Raw genomic sequence first — 19,822 nt, 5'->3', positions numbered from 1 at the left:
TGTCTCATGTGTAACTGAATAGCCTAGACAAATATGAACCTGTCGCTGGTCTCCAGGGTCATCCCCCAGCCCTCCCCACTCAAGGGAGGTTTGCTCTGAGCCAGTAGGAGAGCCCTAGTCCTTCCCTGGATCCAGGCTCGATCCAGCCTAGAGTGGTCACATTAAGATAAGCTGTGCCAAAAAAACTTGATGTGATAGAAGAAAACTAATTGCAGCTTTGAAATCAGCATGCCTATTTAAGTCTAAAACAGCTGAAAAAGTCGAACTCAACGGGAATTATGTTAAAAATTGTTCCCCTGTGTAGTTTGCATTTATGAATAAAACTACTGTTCATAGTCATGATCGTTTCCTTAAGATAAATTTCTGCAAAGATTTCTAGATCAATGGATATGCACAGTTTTAGGGCTTTGACCCTGTACCCAGATTGGATTCCCTTTGAATGATAAGTTGTGCTCCTTTTGAATATTTAGCTTGGGCCATTCTCACTGTGGTATCCACATGGCCTGAGCCCCCCAACATGTACCAGTGAATGCTTGGATCAGGCATGGCCACACCCACATCTGCCACAAATAAGGCATTGGACTATGGGGTGATATTCTTCTCAGGTTTCCAGGAGAGCCACCGTCACGTAATGTTTTGTACTAAACATGTACAATGCAGATTGGGACAGATCAGACAGTACTGGTAAATTCTTCTGTGCTTACAGGAGTGCCATGTTTATGATTAGACTGAAGCTAAGGCAGCTTTAGAACAGGTCTAGAAGCATATTCTGGGAGCATGTAAGAAAGAAGATGGAGATTAGGGGAAAATCAATTAGATCTTTGCCTAAGATTAATTTTATCACGCAGGCAGGGGATGAAAGTTAAGGATGTGTGAAAGCAGGCCCGCCTAAGCTGCAGAACAAGCTGCTGTCCCTGTGTGCAGATGGTGGACAGAGGGTGAGAGATGGGAGGAGGGTGAAGTAGTACCTCTTTCCTCTGAATGTTAGTAAATGCTCACTAGAAACAGGACTGAAATCTCCACATACTTGAATATTTGTGGGGTGCTTAGCTTTTCCCCCTTTCTCAGAGAAGGAACATTTCAAAAGAATCATTTTCATTGAAAAGTATATAATGTGTATAGATACATATACTTTTAAATAATGTTTTGGAAACTGCCTTTTTTTCTGGGAAACTAGAATGATATCCAAGCTGGCCTGCAAAGCACCATAGCAGGAGTGGGTAAGCTGATGCTGTGAGGAAGGTGGGGCCAGGAGCTGGAGGTTTTGCCGCGCTCGCCCCTCCCAGGTGGTGATGTAGCTGCCCATCAGTATTAGGTGGGCAGGTGACAACGCACGGTAAAATCTTACGCTCCGCACCCTTCCCTTTGTCTGGTCTGTGGACAGAGATACAAGACTGCTTTATCAAAGCACTTTGCTGAGTTTACTCTTTGGATTTAAAATATAGATAAAGACCCTATAGCTAATTTGTGGAGAAAATTTTATTTCCATAATGTTATTCCATAATACATCATAATTGTGTACTCAGTAGTAACAGTGTTTTTCAGCTTGAGGGCTCTTTCTGTACCTAGCTCAGTACTTCCCAAAATTGAATAATTTGCATAATCCATTCACAATCACATAACTCATACACTATTTTTTGTTCAATACATGTCTTCAAATCAACTCAGTTCTTTTCATGGCCTATTCCTACTAAGTAAAATCTCTAAAAACATGAGTTTGATCATCTCACTGCTCTATTCCCTAACATACATTAAAATAAATATGTAACTGTTAAGATAAAGAATGTTCATCCACATCCAAGCTCAGAATCATCTGTGTCCTGCCTGTTGAGCGTGTACCATAGTTTGGAGTCCACAGACATTGCTCTAAATTTTTACAGACTCGGGTCCTTTATTTTAACATAAATTTACAACTCAAGTTTCCTTTGTGCACTCAACTAGAATTAGGTTCAGTTACTGTTGGTTGTTATATTGCCGTAGACTCTTACCGTTCATCTATCCATCCTGTTCCACTTACGGAACTTGAGTCTAAGCTTCCTCTCTTTAGGCTTAGGGATCTGCCTGTAAAGAGCTAAGGGGCTGGTGTAGAAAGATCAATGGATGCATTTGATAAAGAACCTTGAGGCCAAGCTAGATTAGAACCTCATTCAATAAAAATAAGAATAAAAATTGCAAATGATTATAGCTCAGGTAATGTGGTGAGCAGCCTGCTAAGTCCATTATTATCTCATCTCCTTCTCACCATTGATAATCATCCCATGGGGTAAGTGCTCATTATCTACATTTTATACACAGGCAAACTGAAGTCTGAGAGATTAGGCAGTCATACAACTGACAAATGGCAGAGGAGGAATTTATACCCTGGTGACCTCCCTTCCCCATGCCATGTTGCCTCCACAAGGGTTCCTCTGTCAGTTCTTGAGCCACAGACGTGAAGACCTTGCTAGACTGAGTTACAGGAGCAATAAAAGCCACCTGTCCCAGCTTCCAGCTTGGGGGGTGGCTGAGCCAAATCCAATGGGTTCTTCAATATGTGCGCTGTCAACAGCCACACGATAGCTGCCTCTCCAGATCTTGCACCAACTATGAAGGTTTTTCAACCGTGCTGCCCAGATGAATGGTAGCAAAGGAGATTGCTGTGCAACCTTTAAGTTTTCATGCTGATACATCGTACAGCAGAAACTGGTGAAAGGTATTGACACTGAAGCTGTCCTTTTCTGGACAACTGTAGAAGGTAGAGCCAGAGGATGAGGGGGAATCATCAACCAGGTCTTGTACCTTTTAGATTTCCTCTAAGAAGTTACAAGGTGACACTTACCAGTTATGCTGTCCTAGATTTTTAGTCCATACACCAAGGTGTTGAAATGTATTTATTGGAATAGTGGTTCTTAGACTTGGGTATGCATTAGAATCATGTAAGGAAGGAGCTTGTTAAAGATGCCTGGTCTCCCTGGTATATTCAGAATCAGGCCTTGGCTCTGGAGCTCAGGCATCTGTATTTCAAAAGCACCCTGGTGGTGCTAATGCCAGCTACAGTTAAAGAAGCACTCATTCGGGAGAGGGGGCAACTGTTGAGGTTTCTGGTCTCCTGTCATTATTACCACATCTCTTTTGACTTTCTGTCGGCATTTGGGACAGCCTGGCGTGGTGATTGAAAGCCAGAGCTCTACAGTCAGACTGCATGTTTCCATGCCATCTCGACTCTGAGACCTAGAGTACATTACTTTCCTTTTCTGAACCTTCATTTTTCTCATCTGTAAAATCTTATCACTAGTGATATCTTTCTTGGAGGGAAATTACTGTGATTAAGTGAAACAATGCATAGACAGTTCTTGACTCTGGACCTAGAACATAGTAAGCACCTAATAAACATTAGCTATGATTACAATGATTATGACTGGGCCGTAGCATTACATTACGTTTAACTAAGAAAGAATCCCCACTCTGGAGCCTGCAGATTCTCAAGGAGAGACCCCTACGGAAGGGTAATGGAGAGACTCTCTGGCTCCAGCAAGAGCCCATTTGATGCTCAAGTGCAGATACATCAGCATCCTGGGATGAGTTGTACAGTGTCGATGGGGGTGGGAATGAATTCTTGGGCTTCATTTGACAGGGATCATGTTAACTAGCTGCTGGGATTATAGCTCTGATTAATTCTTTCAGTTCAGTTAATTCATCCTGGACCCTCTCCCAGACAGGCCCATTGAAAGGTTGAGAATTTAGCTCATATACTTCTCATGTGTGTCTTCCTTGTTGAAAAATCACTGGGAATTCATACTATTCAGAGTCTTACATAATAATGCCTTTCTCTGAGCGGGCAGAGCTACAGCATGTTCCCTTTCTCAGGCTGCCTCTGCAGATACTAGATGCTCTGGACACACCTGTTTGTCTTGGCAGATGACATGTTTATCCACATGGTTCCTATTGTCACACAGGCTGTAAGGTGTAATGTGGCTCTTGGCTTAATTATGTGTGGTTACCATGTGTGACTAAAAACCACATCGTTGCTGTGTCCGTTAAAAAATGATGCTGTGGAAGATAAATGGCAGGAAAAAAGTTCAAGATAGATCATTAAATGAAAAAAAAGCACATTATAGGCTCAGATCTCTGGCATTATCACTAAGTGAACAAAGCATGTAACACATTAGGTATAATCCCACTTTGTTAAAAGAAAAAAGTATAAATATATATGTATGTATAGAAAACCAACTGGATATTGACACACCAAAATACATATAGGATATTTGTATGCTTTTCTGTACTTTCTAAATTGAAGAGGATGCATATTTATTATGTATTGACTAATTTTACCTTATTAAAAAATAAAGCCTTCTAATTGTACATTTCAGTTACCTTATCAAACCCGTTTTGCAATGAGTCATGGTATTAAGAATAAGTAAATATATAATTTTCTTCTCTTTAATGAGCAGGAGTATAAGCAGTCTGTATGTAGACTCCCTCAGATATTGGGGAACCATAGATTAACAGTATAGTGTCTTGACTCAAAATTAAGTTCTCAGGTAGAAAAGAGGGCTAAATTGTGAGTGGCAGAGATCTGTTTAACTCTCATCATTCAGCTCCCTGTTCAGCCACTAATTAGAGGCTCATTCATACATTGGGGTTTTTGAAATGCTGTTGTGTTTTTAGGGCCTGATATTCCCATTGAGCATCCATGCCCCATTGCTTGAATTAGCTCAGTTATAGGCCAGCCACAGTGACTTCCCCATTCTCTCTTGAGATCCAGTTTTATTGACATTCGTTCCCTTTGCAAAGAAAAGGGTTGTAATGAGCACCATGGGTAAAGAATAATTTAGTCAGTCCACACAGGATCAAAATCAGTGGTGATTTTGCTGAAGACAACCTGCCACAAATTCTAACATCATGTACTGTGTCCTATGGTCAAAACAAGGGACTGGCCAAAATTTTCACTTATCAACTCACTGTTCAGCCCAAACTACTTTGTAAGATTATTTTTCTAAAACACTGTCCAAACTATTTTCATGTGTTCTAACACATTGCCCAAACTCCTTTTTAAGATTACAGTATTTTTATCATAGAGACTGAGGTTGGGTCAGCCTGAAATCAGACCACCTCAGATTTTAGCGTGGCTTTGCACACCACTATTATCAGAAGCAAAACTTACAATGAAAAAAAAAAAATCTGCTTCAGAAAGTCTAATTCCAAGCTTCTTGTGGACTTGGGTGTTTCCCAGAGATGGTAAACTCCAAAATTTCTGTGCACTCATCGTTTTTTATTGCAAAATTCATTAAGCTGCCATGCTCTTATCATCCTATCTTGTCAAGGTGATACATTGCAGACTTCATTGCAAAACTTTAACAAGCCAGGAGAAAGTACACCTTTCTCCCCACTGCAGCACAGGAAGGCCTCTAGGTATTTTGCTTTTGCCTTAATATTTTTTGCATAAAACTGTGGGTCTTTACACAACTTCCGTCTGTCTGGCAACTCTCTTTTCTCCCTGTTTGATCATGTGGAGAGAGTTCCTCCCTTTGGGCTCTGTGAGACATTATGAGCTGCTGTTAAGGAGCAGTCAGCTTCTCTGTTCTTTTGGACAGCTAATCTCAGACACTGTGGAAAGATGAGATGCTAGCCTGTTCCGACAGACACATGTCCATGCAAAGTGATGTCAGAGGTCTTTGTTTCGTATTTATCCTGCAGCTCTGTGTATTCAGTGGGCTGGGCGTGTTCAGGCCTGCCGAGACGTGTGAATTTGGCTTGGCTCTGAGTGCGCGTTCCTGGCCTCGCCTCTGTGTTCTGTGGTAAACAGAGACCCTGCCTCTTGTGTGTGTGTGTGGGGGGGTTGTCATTAGAGTGAGCGGGAGTCACTCAGTAAATATGGAAAGTGAAGTAGCTTAGCTCCAAGATTTCCATGGCAACCCCCAGAACAAGTACAATGTCACTAAAATTACTCTGTGGCTTTCTTTTTTTAGTCACAGTGATTTGGTCGCAGACTCATGTTTTTCCGCTCCTGATTTGTACCAAAAACACTGCCCACTATAACCAGGACTTTGGTTTCAAAGATGTTAGTGGTTCTTGTCTGAAGCACCTGAAAATTTAGTCACACAAAGCTGCCTTTTTCTGTGCTAGAAGAACACATTTTGATTGTTTCTTGTTGCCTTATATTTATTATTTAGTTTATATAACCATTTGAGGAGCTTTAGTAGATACTTTGCATGGACTACGCAGGAATGGGTGAGCTGATTCTGACCTCACAGGTCACTGTAACAATGCCTGATGCATTCTGTTTGTGCAGACCTGCCTCAGCCCTTGAGTACTTCGTATTTTTAAGGACCAAGTCCACATCCAGTTTGTCACTCCTTGTAGAACATATGCTCATGAAAACATCTAACGCATTACCCATACACGTTGACAATCATTTGAAGAGTGATTTTATCATTCTCTTGTTTCTGGGCTCTCATTTTCAGTGACTAATAAGAAGAGAGATTCTATTGACCACTGTGTTTGAGGAAGGCATGCGTTTTCACTGACTCCTGCCAGTTTAGGAATACTCCTGAGTTGTGGCCATTCTTTCTCTTTCGGTCATTTAAATGGTTCTCTATGATCTTGTTGATTTGACTCATAACTGGTTGTTGTTGTTCTTTTTCAGTCCAGTAGTCTATAATTTCTTTTCTTCAGCAATGTAATTGGTATCAGTCTGTCTTGTACCTTCTTATGAGGATGCCAGAGCTGGCTTGAATCATCAGTGACTCAAAGAAGTCCAGCTCTTTCATATTTGAACAGTTTAGTTTAGTTTATTTTTTAAAAATCATTTATGCTGCCTCTTCTCATTATGCTTTTTTCTGTCAGGAGCAAGGACTCATTTGCCCACCTGACAGAAATCCCCGTTTTGAGTGACATTACTGAATCATTTTCTCTTTGTTTCCTAATTAATTCCAAATGATTTAGAATTGGTTTCTGTAGAGCTTTACATAACGACTAAAACATTTCATATGCTGTTGATTTTACTTGCTCCCCCTTCTTTGGAATAATCTTTACCTTCCTGCTTACCCTCAGTAAGGATTGTTAGCATTTCGGCTTAGAAGTATCCAGCTGGAAGTTCTCGGTCTCATTAGCTGAGGTCTTATGAAAGTTCTCTGTTACATTATGTGAGGTCTTACGTCAAATACAACTGTGATGCTCTTGTAGTTGGTGAGTGCCAGGTTTCCAGTTTTCTTTATCATATAGCTCATCCAGGGAGACCAGTAGAGAGGCTGCCTTTTAGGATGCATATTTGGCTATCTTGGCTATAAAACTATGAAATCTTAGGATTAACTGTTTGTCTGGTTTTTTTTTTCTTGGACAGTGAACGCCTTTCCTCCTTTCTCTGACCTTTTGCTTTGTTGTTTTGTTTAGTTACAGGTTATGAAAGACTCTAAATATCTAAATATAAGTCAAAATAGAACCTAAAAAATAATTTATTTCTTAAAAAAAAGAATTCTAATGTCTTCCTAGTAAATGGAATACTAAAACTCCTCAAGCTCAGTTTGGGTGTGGCCACCTGTTTAGTTCGGTTGACTTTTTCAGGCCAGCTTGGGTCACGTTCTCACTTTCCACCCCGTCCTCCTCCCTGGTGGATTTACTTCACACAAATATCATGTTCCATGTGCTGTAGCCTTTCTCGTTAGATCGTGGAGAACCCCAGTCTATCAAGCTGTAATAGTAAATATGTTCTTAAAATTTTTACCTAAGTCTAGCTTTCAGAATCAAATCTTTTTATGAGCATTAGGATTCTGAAAAAATACTTTATAAACTAAGTATCTTTATTTAATGATTTTTTTTACTGTGATTTCAAAGCTTTATTGGTCAGATATCCAATCTTAGGTTGCTCATAATCTACCAGAGAAGGTAAGCATATAAACATAATTAAGTTAATAAGTACACTAGTATGCATTTGAATAAAATGCCAAGGAATTAATGTAGGCATCTGCTAACTGGGGACTGTGTTTGTTACTCAGTAGGTGCTCAATAAACATTCACTGAATAAATGAAAATTGAAGATTTTATCTCAGATACTAAAGAAAGAAAAAGAGCCCCACTAATATTTTAGATAAACTAATATACTTTAGCAAGATATTGTTTTTAATTTATAGAATTATAACCCTCACATGGACAAGTAAATAAAATCATAAGAGAAATACAAGCCACAATTATATTCTTCTATTCCTTATGAATTCAGAGAATTATGTAATCCAAACTTGGCCTCAAACTAGTATTAATAAAACTATTAAACTATTAAAGTACCTCTACCCCCATATAAAGCAGAAAATGTTTCCATGGTGCCCCAAAGAACTGTCATCTTTATTCCCCACTTTTATATGGTAGTCTTGTGCTCCTCACAGTCTTGGAGTAATCTTGATTTGAGTCTTTTGTGCAAAGGAAAATTTTACTTACACTGATTCATACTGATAAGTGACATATCCATTCCCTTGATGATTCCCTAATTATGTAATTTTAGAGTTGTTTTCTTCCCAGTAGCAGCTTCCCAGTTGCAGGCCCTATTAGTCTGCATACATCTTGGCTCAATGTAATTCTTTTGGTTTCTCTTTGTTATTGTTTCTGTTTGGAATTTAACCTCTTGAAATATGATTAGTTATAAATCTCCAGAATCAACTTAATAATTTACTTTATTGAAAATCTACTTAGTTCAGGAATCTCCCAATAACCTTATGGGGTTTTTAAACCTTCTATAGGGCTTTAAACATGGCATTGAGAATTTGTCAAGCTATTAGGGGTCATTGGGGGGGGGTGTTTAATGTGAAAATCAACCTAACATCATTTTATAACATAATATATTTTATGGACATGACTAGGATAAAGGGAAAAGTATTTTTTATCATGACATCATTTACTTTATTGCCTAAAGACACCTGAGTTCAAATGTCAACCTCTAAACTGCCATGTTAGTGAGCCTAGTCTTGTCTCCTTAGGGATATGGTACACCTCTGGCTCATTTCATTAAGGTCCAGTGATATATTTCTTGGTTAGTGAATTGATTGCTCAAACATTAGTTGATTTCAATATGACATGTCTGTGAGGAATGGGGGACAAGAATGACATCCTAAGTCTCCAGTGTTTTGCTATAGCAGTGGTGCCTGGGTCATTTAGCTAAACCATCTCAAAAATATTTTCTTCAGCACATGGGTCCAAGTTTTTAAAGATGGGAAGAAACAGAAAGTTATTGTCTTTGAGCAATGGGGTTCTGAAGTTTACAAAACACATTCTTGCATATGATCTCACTTGAGTCTCATGACAGCTCACTCTCCCCATTGTATAGATGCATTAGCCAAGAAACAGAGAGTGAGTGAAAATTGCCTGAGGCCATCCTGCCAGTCAGGGATGGAGCCTTGAAGAGAGCTCAGGTTTCTCCCTCCTGACCTGGTAATATTCTCCAGGCATTAATGTGACTGACTGCTTTGACCTTGCACTCAGTTTTTATATGCAAACTACTCTGTAGCACTAACTTGAAGCTAAACATCAATTACATAGATCTAAAGCAACCCAGAGGGTATGTCTATGGAGGAGTCAGGAATTTAGACTACAGAGTCACAAAGAAGTAGATGGCCAAATATTTTTTATGGTGACATGCTATATAATCGGAGGTAGGATGTGGCCCGGGTGATTCAGACAATTTTGAGGGCAGGAGTGTTTGAATAAAAGGTGAATGTCATAGAAACCAAGAGGATCTAGTTGAATACCAGGGGGCTATGAAGGCTGCTCTGTGTTCTGACCATCTGCCTATCAAAAGAAGACAGTTTACAGTGCAGTGGTAGTGGAGGTAGGTGCTATTAAGCTGAGGAAGGGCTTTTGCTCTAAAATTTCAAGTCCCTATTCCCCTTTTATTTCCTTTCCCACTTGTAATTCTTATCCTTTCATATGTCATAATTTTAGCTTGGTTGGGTCCAGAGATCTGAATCCAATTTTACTATTTGTAAATTTATGTATATGTGGGAACAGATTATCCCTATGAAATGATATTAATATGGGGCTTGTGGCCTTTTATTCCTACCCCACCCCTCAGAGGAACAAAGAAACAGCATCATTAACTCCAGCTTGGAATCTGTCGTCTCATCAAATGCAAACAGCATCCTTAATTCTAGCAGCAGCTTACAGCCCAACATGAACTCCAGTGACCCGGACCTGGATGTGCTCAAACCCACCCGGCCCAACTCGCTGTAAGTATGATATTTGCTTGTCCATCACAGCAGGCCCTTGATCAGCCATACTGCCCAGAATTTGCTCTCAGGCCCCACCTGACTTTGAGCCTTTTCCTATGAACATGATTTAAACCTTCTCCCTAAACTTGGAGCTTGGCTAGTTTGTTATAGATTAATCATTATTTGTAACATACTGCTTCTTGGCCTTGGTGATCTATGACTTACTATCCTGCTGAGATGACTTTGATTATGGCTGTTGCCTGTGCTGGCTGCTGAGCATGAAAAGCCATTTCTTTTAGTTTTATAAACATTCAGACACTGTAGTAGCTTAGTAGATCACTGGCCAAGTCTGTTTCTTTCATTTATGTTGTCTCAGTTTCCCCTTCTCCCTGACTATGTTGAGAATTGTTTATGCCAGAGAAAAGAGTCCCCTAGCAGCCCTTTGAATCTTCAGATCCTCAATCCTTAGCGTGACTGTGATCATATACCAGAGGCTATAAAACAGAAGAACCTTTGTTGCTTCATTCTTGGATATTGTGCACCCATAGCCAAGACAGGCAGTTTTGGGGCTGCTTGTTCAAACTTCCACAGACATTAGATCTACTCTCTGAGGGCCAGAACATCCTTACCCCCTTGTGGTTTCATCCCACATTGCTTAGCATGCTTCCTCAGACCACCCCATAAATCGTGTCAGCCAGAGCCTTTGGGGAAAGAATGCAAGGCCATGACCAGAAGAGTTGGAACCTCAGGCTACTGTTGCAAGAGACTTCGGAAAAGCAGAGTTGACTTTGCCACTGACTCTTTTAAGGGCAATATTTTCCCTTAGTGAAGCACCAGGATGTCAGGACATTTTCCTCCACTCTGTGTTGTGGTTACATGAACGAGCACACCTTGGCATTCTATCTCTTTTAAGATATTTATGGATGTGCAAACTGGGTCCAACAATTTTTGTCTTAGAAGAGGCTAAGGATATTAAGGTTTGACTCTACAATAGACTTGAGAGGTAATTATACTGAAAATGCAGTAACCGTGTAAGATGAGATCATATATTGAGAAAGTCAGGTCACATTTTAGTTGTTGGCTTTAAATCCTACCTTGATTTTCAGGAAGTTAAGTGACTTACCTATTATTTGGTAATGTGTTTGTTCACCAGGAAGCGGACCAGTGCTTTAAGAGCTCAAAATAATGTAACTTGTTCAGGTTATAGACAATGAGTTTCTCTGGTTCCCCATGGCCAGACTTGCCCATATGCGGTATGGCTTTCTCAGGTGCTCCTAGACATTAAGCAGATTCTAGTTTTTCCTTCCATTTTGTTTAATCTCTGTTCCTACTAGCTGCTGAAGTTATTTGTTGCTCAGCATGAGCAAGGTTTCATTTCTAGCCCAGGTTGCTTAACATCCTCTGATTCTAGCCACAGTATCAACCAGTGGTCTTTCATCTTTGTTTTCAGTAGCTGGGGGCTGGGAATCCCCTGAGTCACTGCTGAGTATAGTGTGTCCAAAGAGGCTGCTTCAGCAGCAAAGTAGGAAGGAGGGTATGTCTTTTACCTGGAAGAGGGGGCTTGGGCTTCTTATTTTTTAGCTGTTTAATTATTTGTTTTACATAAAACACTGGGGGTCACTCCTTCTGGTTCACGCCATCCAGAGGACTGTTCCATGCCTGCTACAGATTTGGGGGGGCTTTCCCAGGGAAACAAGGGTGTCACCAGGACTGGTTCTACCTGTTTTCCTTTGGAGGAGGATGAGAAGAAGGAATGTTTGCAATAGGACTGTGGTCCTTCCAAGTTGAGTGAAGGTCTGACTGGTATCCGTGAGTCTTGAGCTCAAACAAGACTGTTCTTGAGGTAGAAGGACTGCAGATGCCAGCACTGACACCAGAGCTTGCCGTGCCCCTGAATGAGGGCCAGGCAAAGGTCCCGCAGGCTCTGCAGGAGGTTCACTTACCATTTCTGACACCAAAAGCAGTGAGATGTCCTTCAGTTGTGCCTCCCATTTTTCTCTTGCCTGGAATTTGCCTGAGTAGGCCATGGACAGAAGCTGGGTAGCCCTGGCAAGCAGAAGTCTCAGTATGTTCCCTGAGTAAATTAATTCTGTGAAGTCTGTCAGCACACTGTGCCATGGTGATTGGGCTCAGTGGCAGCAACTGAACCCAGAGCATCTCAACTTCAGTTCTGGACCCTTTAATTTCCCTCCAACATTGCTGACTTTGAAGTGCACAGAGATCCTTGAATGGGAACACTTAATTACGCAGATGAAAACAAAAAACAAAATTGGGGTGGGGGATTACCATTAGCTAGACTATTAATTAGGCATAAGGTGGGGAACTAGTCACCAGAAAACTGTTCTTCTTTTTATTTTATTCATTTGTTTTTCATTATTTTCATAATGACTGGAATGATCACTATGACCGTGTAACAATCATAATGAAAGAAACACCTCTGTGACATAGCACCCTTTGGTATTCCAGAGACTGCACTTGGCTGTCTGTGGTAAATCTTTGCTAATTCTCCAAGGAGATCAGGACCCTCTTGTTTGTGTGAGCATAATGCTAAGTCAGGCATCCAAATTAGAGATGCCATCTTTCTAGCCATATCAGGGCAAAAAAAAATAAAAATAAAAAATAAAAATCTGTAAAATATATAAAGCACTCTTAAAATTCAGTAAGTAAACAGCTCAATTAAAAACTGGGCAAAAGATCTAGATAGACACTGCACCAAAGAAGATACACAGATGCAAATAAGCATATGAGAAGATGCTCAACATCTTAGGTCATTAGGGAATTCCAAATTAAAACCAGGAGCTATCACTACATACATACCTCTTGGAACAGCTAAAATCGAAAGTACTGATATCAAATGCTGGTGAGCATGTGGAGAAACCAGAACTCATGCACTGCTGGTGGGAATGCAAAATGAGCCACTTGGAAAGATAATTTGGTAGATTCTTAAAAAACTAAACATAGATTTATCACATGACACAATCTAGCAATCACACTCTTAGGTGTTTACCCAAATGAGTTGAAAATGTATGTCCACATAATAACTGCCCATAAGTGTTTATAGCAGCATTACTCATAATTGCCAAAACTTGGAAGCAACCAGGATGTCCTTTAGTAGGTGAATAGACAAACAAAGTGTAGTACATCCAGACAATAGAATATTATTTAGCGATTAAATAAATGACTAATGAAAAGACATGGTTGAACCTTAAATGCTTATTACAATACTAAGTGAAAAAAAGCCACTCTTAAGAAAATACAACATGGTATAATGCTAACTTTATGTCATTCTGGAAGAGGTAAAACTATAAAGTTAGTAAAAAGATTATGGATAGTAGATACAAAACATGCATTTGTCAAAACTCGTAAAACCCATTGAACCCAAAGAACAAATCCTCATGTTGTAAGCTATTAACTTTAGTTAATAATAAGATATTGATATTGGTTCATCAGTTTTAACAAATGTATTGATACCACACTAATGAAAGATGTTAATAATAGGGGAGACTTAGGGACTGGGTAGAGGTATATGGAAATGCTGTTATTTCGAGCAATTTTTCTGTAAACCTAAAACTGCTCAAAAAAATAAAGCCTATTTATATACTTCTGAAAAAAATCTAGATTTCCAGCTTCTTCTAAAAAGTTATCAGATATGGCCATACTGAACCAATACGTTAGATGGTAATAGATAGATAATGCTTTCTTCCATCCCTATCTTCTCACAGCTGGCCTGTTTCACTCTTTCATATCCACTACCTGTAGGCCTGTGATAGATTACATATGGCCAAAGAACCTTTGCAGCCCCTCCCACTAGGAGGTGGAGTCCTTGAATCTAGGCTGGCCTTCAGCCTAGATTTGGCCAATAGGGTGTCATAGAAGTAATATCATTGATCTTCAAGCCCAGACCACAAGGCCTTATTGCTTCCCATTTCATTTTCTTGGAATCCAGCCACCATGTAAAAAAACCCAATCTAGCCTCCAAGAGGAAAAAGCCCATCTGTCCCAGCCTAGCCCAATGCCCAGGCCACCAACCTTTTGAAAGCAGCCACAGGAGTGAGTCCAGGAAAGACCAACAGAAAAGCTGCCCAATCAACTCCCAGATTCTTAAGAAATAATACATTGTGGTTGTTTTAAGCCACTGAGTTTAGGCCGGTTTATTCAGCAATATTTAACTTACACAAGGCCTAGGATTTGTGACCTTGGAGTCATGGGCAGCTGCCTTGGAATGGGGCTGGGCTGCCTGGGTAAGGTAGACATGTATGGAAGGTTCTCACTGTAGAGTAGTGGCAGCATGGAGATTAGCCTCTCAATTTTCAGAATCTTCTTTGAAAGAAAATGAGGTTCTGAGAAGTTAAGAAACAAAACCAGACTTCTGGCCAAGATGGAGGCCTAGACTGACACGCTCCATCTCCCTCCACAACTAAGAAGGAATACAACTACCACAAAACCAGAAATAACCAGAAGTTCCAGAAAATAAATGGAAGTCCAACGTATGAAGTTATAAAGAAGTGGTGCTTGTCTGGACAGGTAGGAGGGGCAAAGCCGGGGAGGAGAGATCAAGTTGTGCTGTCCGCGGTGGCAGCAGTAAGCACAGACACTCGTATTTAAGAGGATGCGAGAAGCGCCTGGGGAGCACCCCCTGCTGCAGAACAGACCTGTCAGCTTGCGATTCCAAAGCCGTGGAAGACAGACCTCCATTGCCTTGGACTGTGAGGCCACGAGTGGGTGGGGACGAAGGAGGAGGCTCCCGGTCTCTCAGCAGAGAGTGAATGGCAGGAATCCATCTTGGACCCCCACCCCCTGCAGAAAACGCCACAGCGTGGTGAGACGGGTCATCCAGTTGTGACGAGTGCACGGGATCCACCCCCTATAGTGTAGGAGGTGTAACAGCCCTGCCCAGGAAGCAAAGGTAAACACAAAATGGTCAGGATGACACAGATCATGATAGAGATCCCAGTGACGCAGCTGACCAGACAGCAAATATCTAATCTAATGAAGCAACAGATAGAAAATCTTTCTGAGGCTCAGTTCAGAGCTTGGGTTATAAAAATGCTTACAGACCTAATAGCAGATCTTAAACAAGACAGAGAAGGAATGAAGGCTAGTCCTGCTGAAATGAACAAAAACACATATGAAACTAGTGGTAAGGGCAAGAAAATCAGGGATCAAATCAACAAATCGGAACATAGGGAAGGAACAGTCAACCAGTGCAGAAAGAGGAAATGAGAAGTGAGGAAAATGAGGAAGGGCTCAGAAACTTATAGGACAGCTATAGGCAGGCCAACATCCAAATCATAGGGCTGACAGAAGGTGAAGAAGAACTAGAAATTCAAAAATGATGTGAAAAAATAATGAAGCAGAACTTCCCTAACTTGGGGAAGGAAATAGACTTACATGTCCAGGAAGCACAGAGAGTTCCAAAAAAACTGGACCCAGTGAGAACCACACCAAGACACATTATAATCAAAATGTCAAAAATTAAGGATAAAGAGAGAATCTTAAAAGCAGCAAGAGAGAAGAGAGAATTACATACAGAGGGGTCCCAATAAGACTCAGCCGATTTCTCAAAAGAAACTCTGCAGGCAAGAAGGGACTGGCAAGAAATATTCAAAGTAATGAAAATCAAAAACCTACAACCATGATTACTCTATCCAGCAAAGCTGTTATTCAGAATAGAAGGGCAGAGAAAGTGCTTCCAGGACAAAGTAAAACTGAAGGAGTTCATTAGATCCAAACCACTGTTATATGAAATGTTAAAGGGACTTGTTTAGGAGAAGGAGGATCAAAACTATGAACATTAAAATGAAAACTGTATCACAACAACCAACAACAGAAGCTAGGGAACTGAAACAAAGGCAAACTAAGTAGGCAACGAGAGTGGGAAAAGAATTATAGGTATGGGGAACATTTTGGGGGGAGGTCAGCAGGGAGGGGAAGGGGGAGAGGGAGGGAGATGGTACAGGAATTAAGAAGCATAGTAGGAGGGAGTGGAGTAGACAGAAAGATGTTGAGAAGAACTATATGCATAACCAATGGGCATGGACTAAGGTGGGGGAACAACTGTAGGAAGGGGGGTCACTGGGTGGAGGGGAACAAAGGGAAAAGAAATTGGGACAACTGTAATATCATAAACAATAAAGCATATTAAAAAAAAAACAAAACAAAAGCCATAGCTAATGGCTGAGGCAGTGAGAAAGATAGCTTAAACAGTGGCAGGAATAGAAAGCAGGAAAGCCTAGGTAATCCTAGCACCAACATCGACTAGCTGGTGCCAGTCCTTGGTCCTGAGCATGCCCATCCCCTCACTCCCTGCGGTGAAAAGATGGGACTGACCTGTCTCTAAGAACAGAGCTTGTTCAGTGGATGTTTACAAAGGACTGCAGAAGTAAAAGTCACTCCCTTCTCTCACAATCAATAAAAGAGTTGGCACCGTGCAACTGCTTTCTGGAAAATAGTGAATTTTAAGGAGGAAATAAACAAAGGAGTCGGGACATCCCACTACATAAGATACTGCAGTAATTTCCCCAAATTAAAAACTACTAGATGAAGGCTTGCTTTAGACTTTTGGGGCAGGAGTGGTGGGCTTGTTAAGGCTGAAAGAAGGTTAGGAAGTTGGGGGATGATTACAGCCATGGGGGAGCTCACCTGGGAGTTCTCTCTGCCTAACTGGTCCTTATGAAAAAAATAACTCACTTGCCAGTAGCCCCATAAATAAAATAAATTTTTCTCATCCTTTCCGGTTAACACACACGCACACGCATTTCCAAGTTAGTTCTGGTGACCTAAAAGATGGGTGCATGCCAAGTGCCTTCAAATTCTGCCAGAGTCGACTATCCTCTCCCATCTCAGTGGCCAGTGAGAGGCGAGAGCACAGTCCCTGGAATTCAGAGGATAAACAAGGCTGCTTCCAGGCTGAGTTGTTTCTCTGAAGCACTGTTGGCTCCTTCTGACTTCGATTCAGTTGCTCTCAGATGAAATCTGGGGAAAACTTGCCTTCAGAGATATTTCTAAAATTTTACTTAAGTTTTATTTATTCAGTCAACCCTCATTCAACAAATACCATGTGTGCCAGGCATCATGCCGAGTGCTGAAGATACAGTAATTTAAAGAAAAAAAATGAGGGTTTCTTTTCTTGTTGATTTTATATTCTAGTGGAGATAGGAGGTAAGTCACTATCTAATACAGCAGACATCACGTTCTTTAGAGAAAACTAATGTAGAGTAAAGGAGGTATGGATTTATAGGGGAAGGAAGCAAGTTACTTTAGTTCTTTCTGGCTGTTTTCTCATCTGTAAAACAGGGCAAATGTACCCTCCTCCAAAATGGGTGAAGATTAAATGATATCATTCTTTATCTCATTTACATGTTTATCACTATGAAGGTTGGTTACTATTAGTATTATTTTGAAGGGCCTCCACACAGTACCCTTTCTCTCTTCCTACTTCCCAGCGCTGGTGTGTAACTTCTGTGTGCAGTCATGTCCTCACCTATTCCCAGTACTTCCCACCTTGACTCCAGACCGGAGCTGTCAGTCCAGGCTTTGAGGTATCAGTGAAAAGAAGGAACCTCTAGAGGGGCAGGAGCTGCCCCACCTTAAACAAAGATCAGCTGGGTAGGCACACCTGCTCCTGAAAAATTTGGAAATTTCCAGACCCTACAGGATACTTGATGAGCTTTATGCATAACTATTATTTATTGAGACCAAATGAATCACAAAATAATATGCATTAGACAAATGATAATTTATGCCATTATTTTAAAAGTAATTTTACCATCTAAATGCTATTCTATGCCAAAAGAGCTACACCCAAGCAGGCAGCTATAATTTCACTACAGTGATCTTTATTTGTCATCCTTTGGAATGCACGGATTTGAAAGAGGAAGTTCTCTTTGGTTGAATTGGTTTTCAGTGGAGGAGGATCTCCCTGTTAGATTGAGGATTCTGTTTCTCACCCACCTCCAAGCAGAAAAGGTCTCTTCGGACTGTTTTCCCTGAAAACTTGGTGGCATTCCCTACCTTGGGAAATAACTTGGAAGCATAATCATTTTCACAAGGAAGCAGATGCCTTTTCTTGTTCCTCCTCAGCTCCCACAGTGGAGCCAGCCTGCTCATTTGTGGTTGTTTCGTGGTCAAACTTGCAGCCATCCCTTTGACACGTAAGGCTCAGTTCCACGGTCCCACAGCTCCTGCAAGCATCAGGCCACGTTCCCTTGACATTTTCAGCGATGGCCACTTATGTGACCCGTATTCTTGTTTTCTGAGTGGCTTCCTGTCAGCTTTTCCAGTTCCCCAGCCAAGATCTCCCTCGCCAGTCAGGAGCCCAGCTGGCTTCCCTTGGTTGAGGGTGAGAATTCCTGCCTGGTGACCCATCCAATTTTTATTGGATAAATGCGTTTGGTCATTAGCGGTTCTTTTTCACATAAAAATTGCTTGAGGCAGCCCTCACACGATATGACCCAGCAGGATTTTGTTCCCAAGCACCAGGGCTGCCAGTGGCACTTGGATCTGTATAGCCTGTCAGCAGAGGGGGTAGGGAGGAGGCGGGGATGAGACACAGCTCCAGAGCTTAGCCACATCTGTGTTTTCCAGTGTAGTGAAAATCACAAGTGGGAAAATGTTTTCCTTCACACACATCATTGTTTTCTTTCCCCTTTTACAAGCTAAAATCACATAAAGAGTCTGTATATTAAGCCCTGGCTGCTGTAGCTCAGTGTATTGAGCATCAACATGTGAACCAAGTGTCGCTGGTTCAATTCCCAGTCAGGGCACATGCCTAGGTTGCATGCTAGGTCCCCTGTTTGGGGACATGTGAGAGGCAACCATACATTGATATTTCTCTTCCTCTCTTTCTCCTTTCCCCTCTCTCTGAAAACAAATAAATAAAATAATAAAAATATTTTTTTAAAAACAGAGTCTGTATATTTTTTCTATTAATTAATCTTGCTAGTATTCTACAATTCCCAAAATTTGCCATGACACAGAGTAGATACTAAAACCTTGGAGTTAAATTAAACATATGAATGAATGAATGAATTTCATTCTCAATTTAGCTGCCCTCAAATGCCTTATGGCACTTAGGCATTGTATATGTATAGGTAGGTGTTACGCATTTTAAATCTCGAATTTTTGGTAGAGTCTTTGGAGAAGGAACCGGGCTTGAGATATTCCACGGCTTTCAGGTAAGCCTGTGAGGGGACTTCGGAGGAACTCTAAAATGCCATTTTTCTCAGAGTTAGATTTGAAATTGTTTCCCTTTCTATGTATATAATTTGGGGGAGTCTTACTGGTATCAACAGATACAGATTCCAAATTGGGTAAATTAAAATCACACTAGAGTTAAAGTACTGCCTTCTAAACCTTTTTAGTCAGTCTGGAGAGCAGGTGCTTCCTCAGCTAGAAACACACTTCTGGTTGGAAATGGCCTAAGGCTCTCATTTTTAATCCTTCCTCTGCATTTAGAATCTAGAAAACCAAGCGGGATTTACTGTCAGCTTCATTGGGTCTTCCAGGGCCGGGTCACAGCCCAGTGCTGTGTTTCTCAGGGTATGTGGTCCTGTGACCAGAGTCAGTGGCATCACTTGGGAGCTTGTTAGATATACACATTCTCAGGCCCCACCCCAGACTTACTGGATCAGCAGCTATGGCGGAAGGGC

At 41.0% G+C, this 19,822-nt stretch overlaps 1 protein-coding gene across 4 annotated transcripts in view; it reads left to right on the top strand.

Moving 5' to 3' along the window:
* Nucleotides 1-19,822, top strand: part of ARHGAP26 (Rho GTPase activating protein 26) — a 485,784-nt gene that overhangs the window by 333,998 nt on the left and 131,964 nt on the right. For 3 of the 4 annotated variants that reach the window (XM_090288083.1, XM_090288084.1, XM_090288082.1), the window contains exon 20: nt 10,037-10,190. In XM_090288083.1, the coding sequence (XP_090144209.1) occupies nt 10,037-10,190 (154 nt within the window). Of the gene's footprint in view, nt 1-10,036; nt 10,191-17,617; nt 19,032-19,822 lie in introns of those variants that run through there. The other variant, XM_090288085.1, reaches the window with a different exon arrangement.

The sequence above is a fragment of the Furipterus horrens genome, unplaced genomic scaffold, assembly GCF_987537825.1.
Source record: "Furipterus horrens unplaced genomic scaffold, mFurHor1.1.pri manual_scaffold_10, whole genome shotgun sequence".
Classification (NCBI taxonomy): Eukaryota; Metazoa; Chordata; class Mammalia; order Chiroptera; family Furipteridae; genus Furipterus; species Furipterus horrens.
The sequence above is the reverse complement of the archived record's forward strand: the minus strand, read 5'-3'. Positions and strand labels throughout refer to the sequence as shown.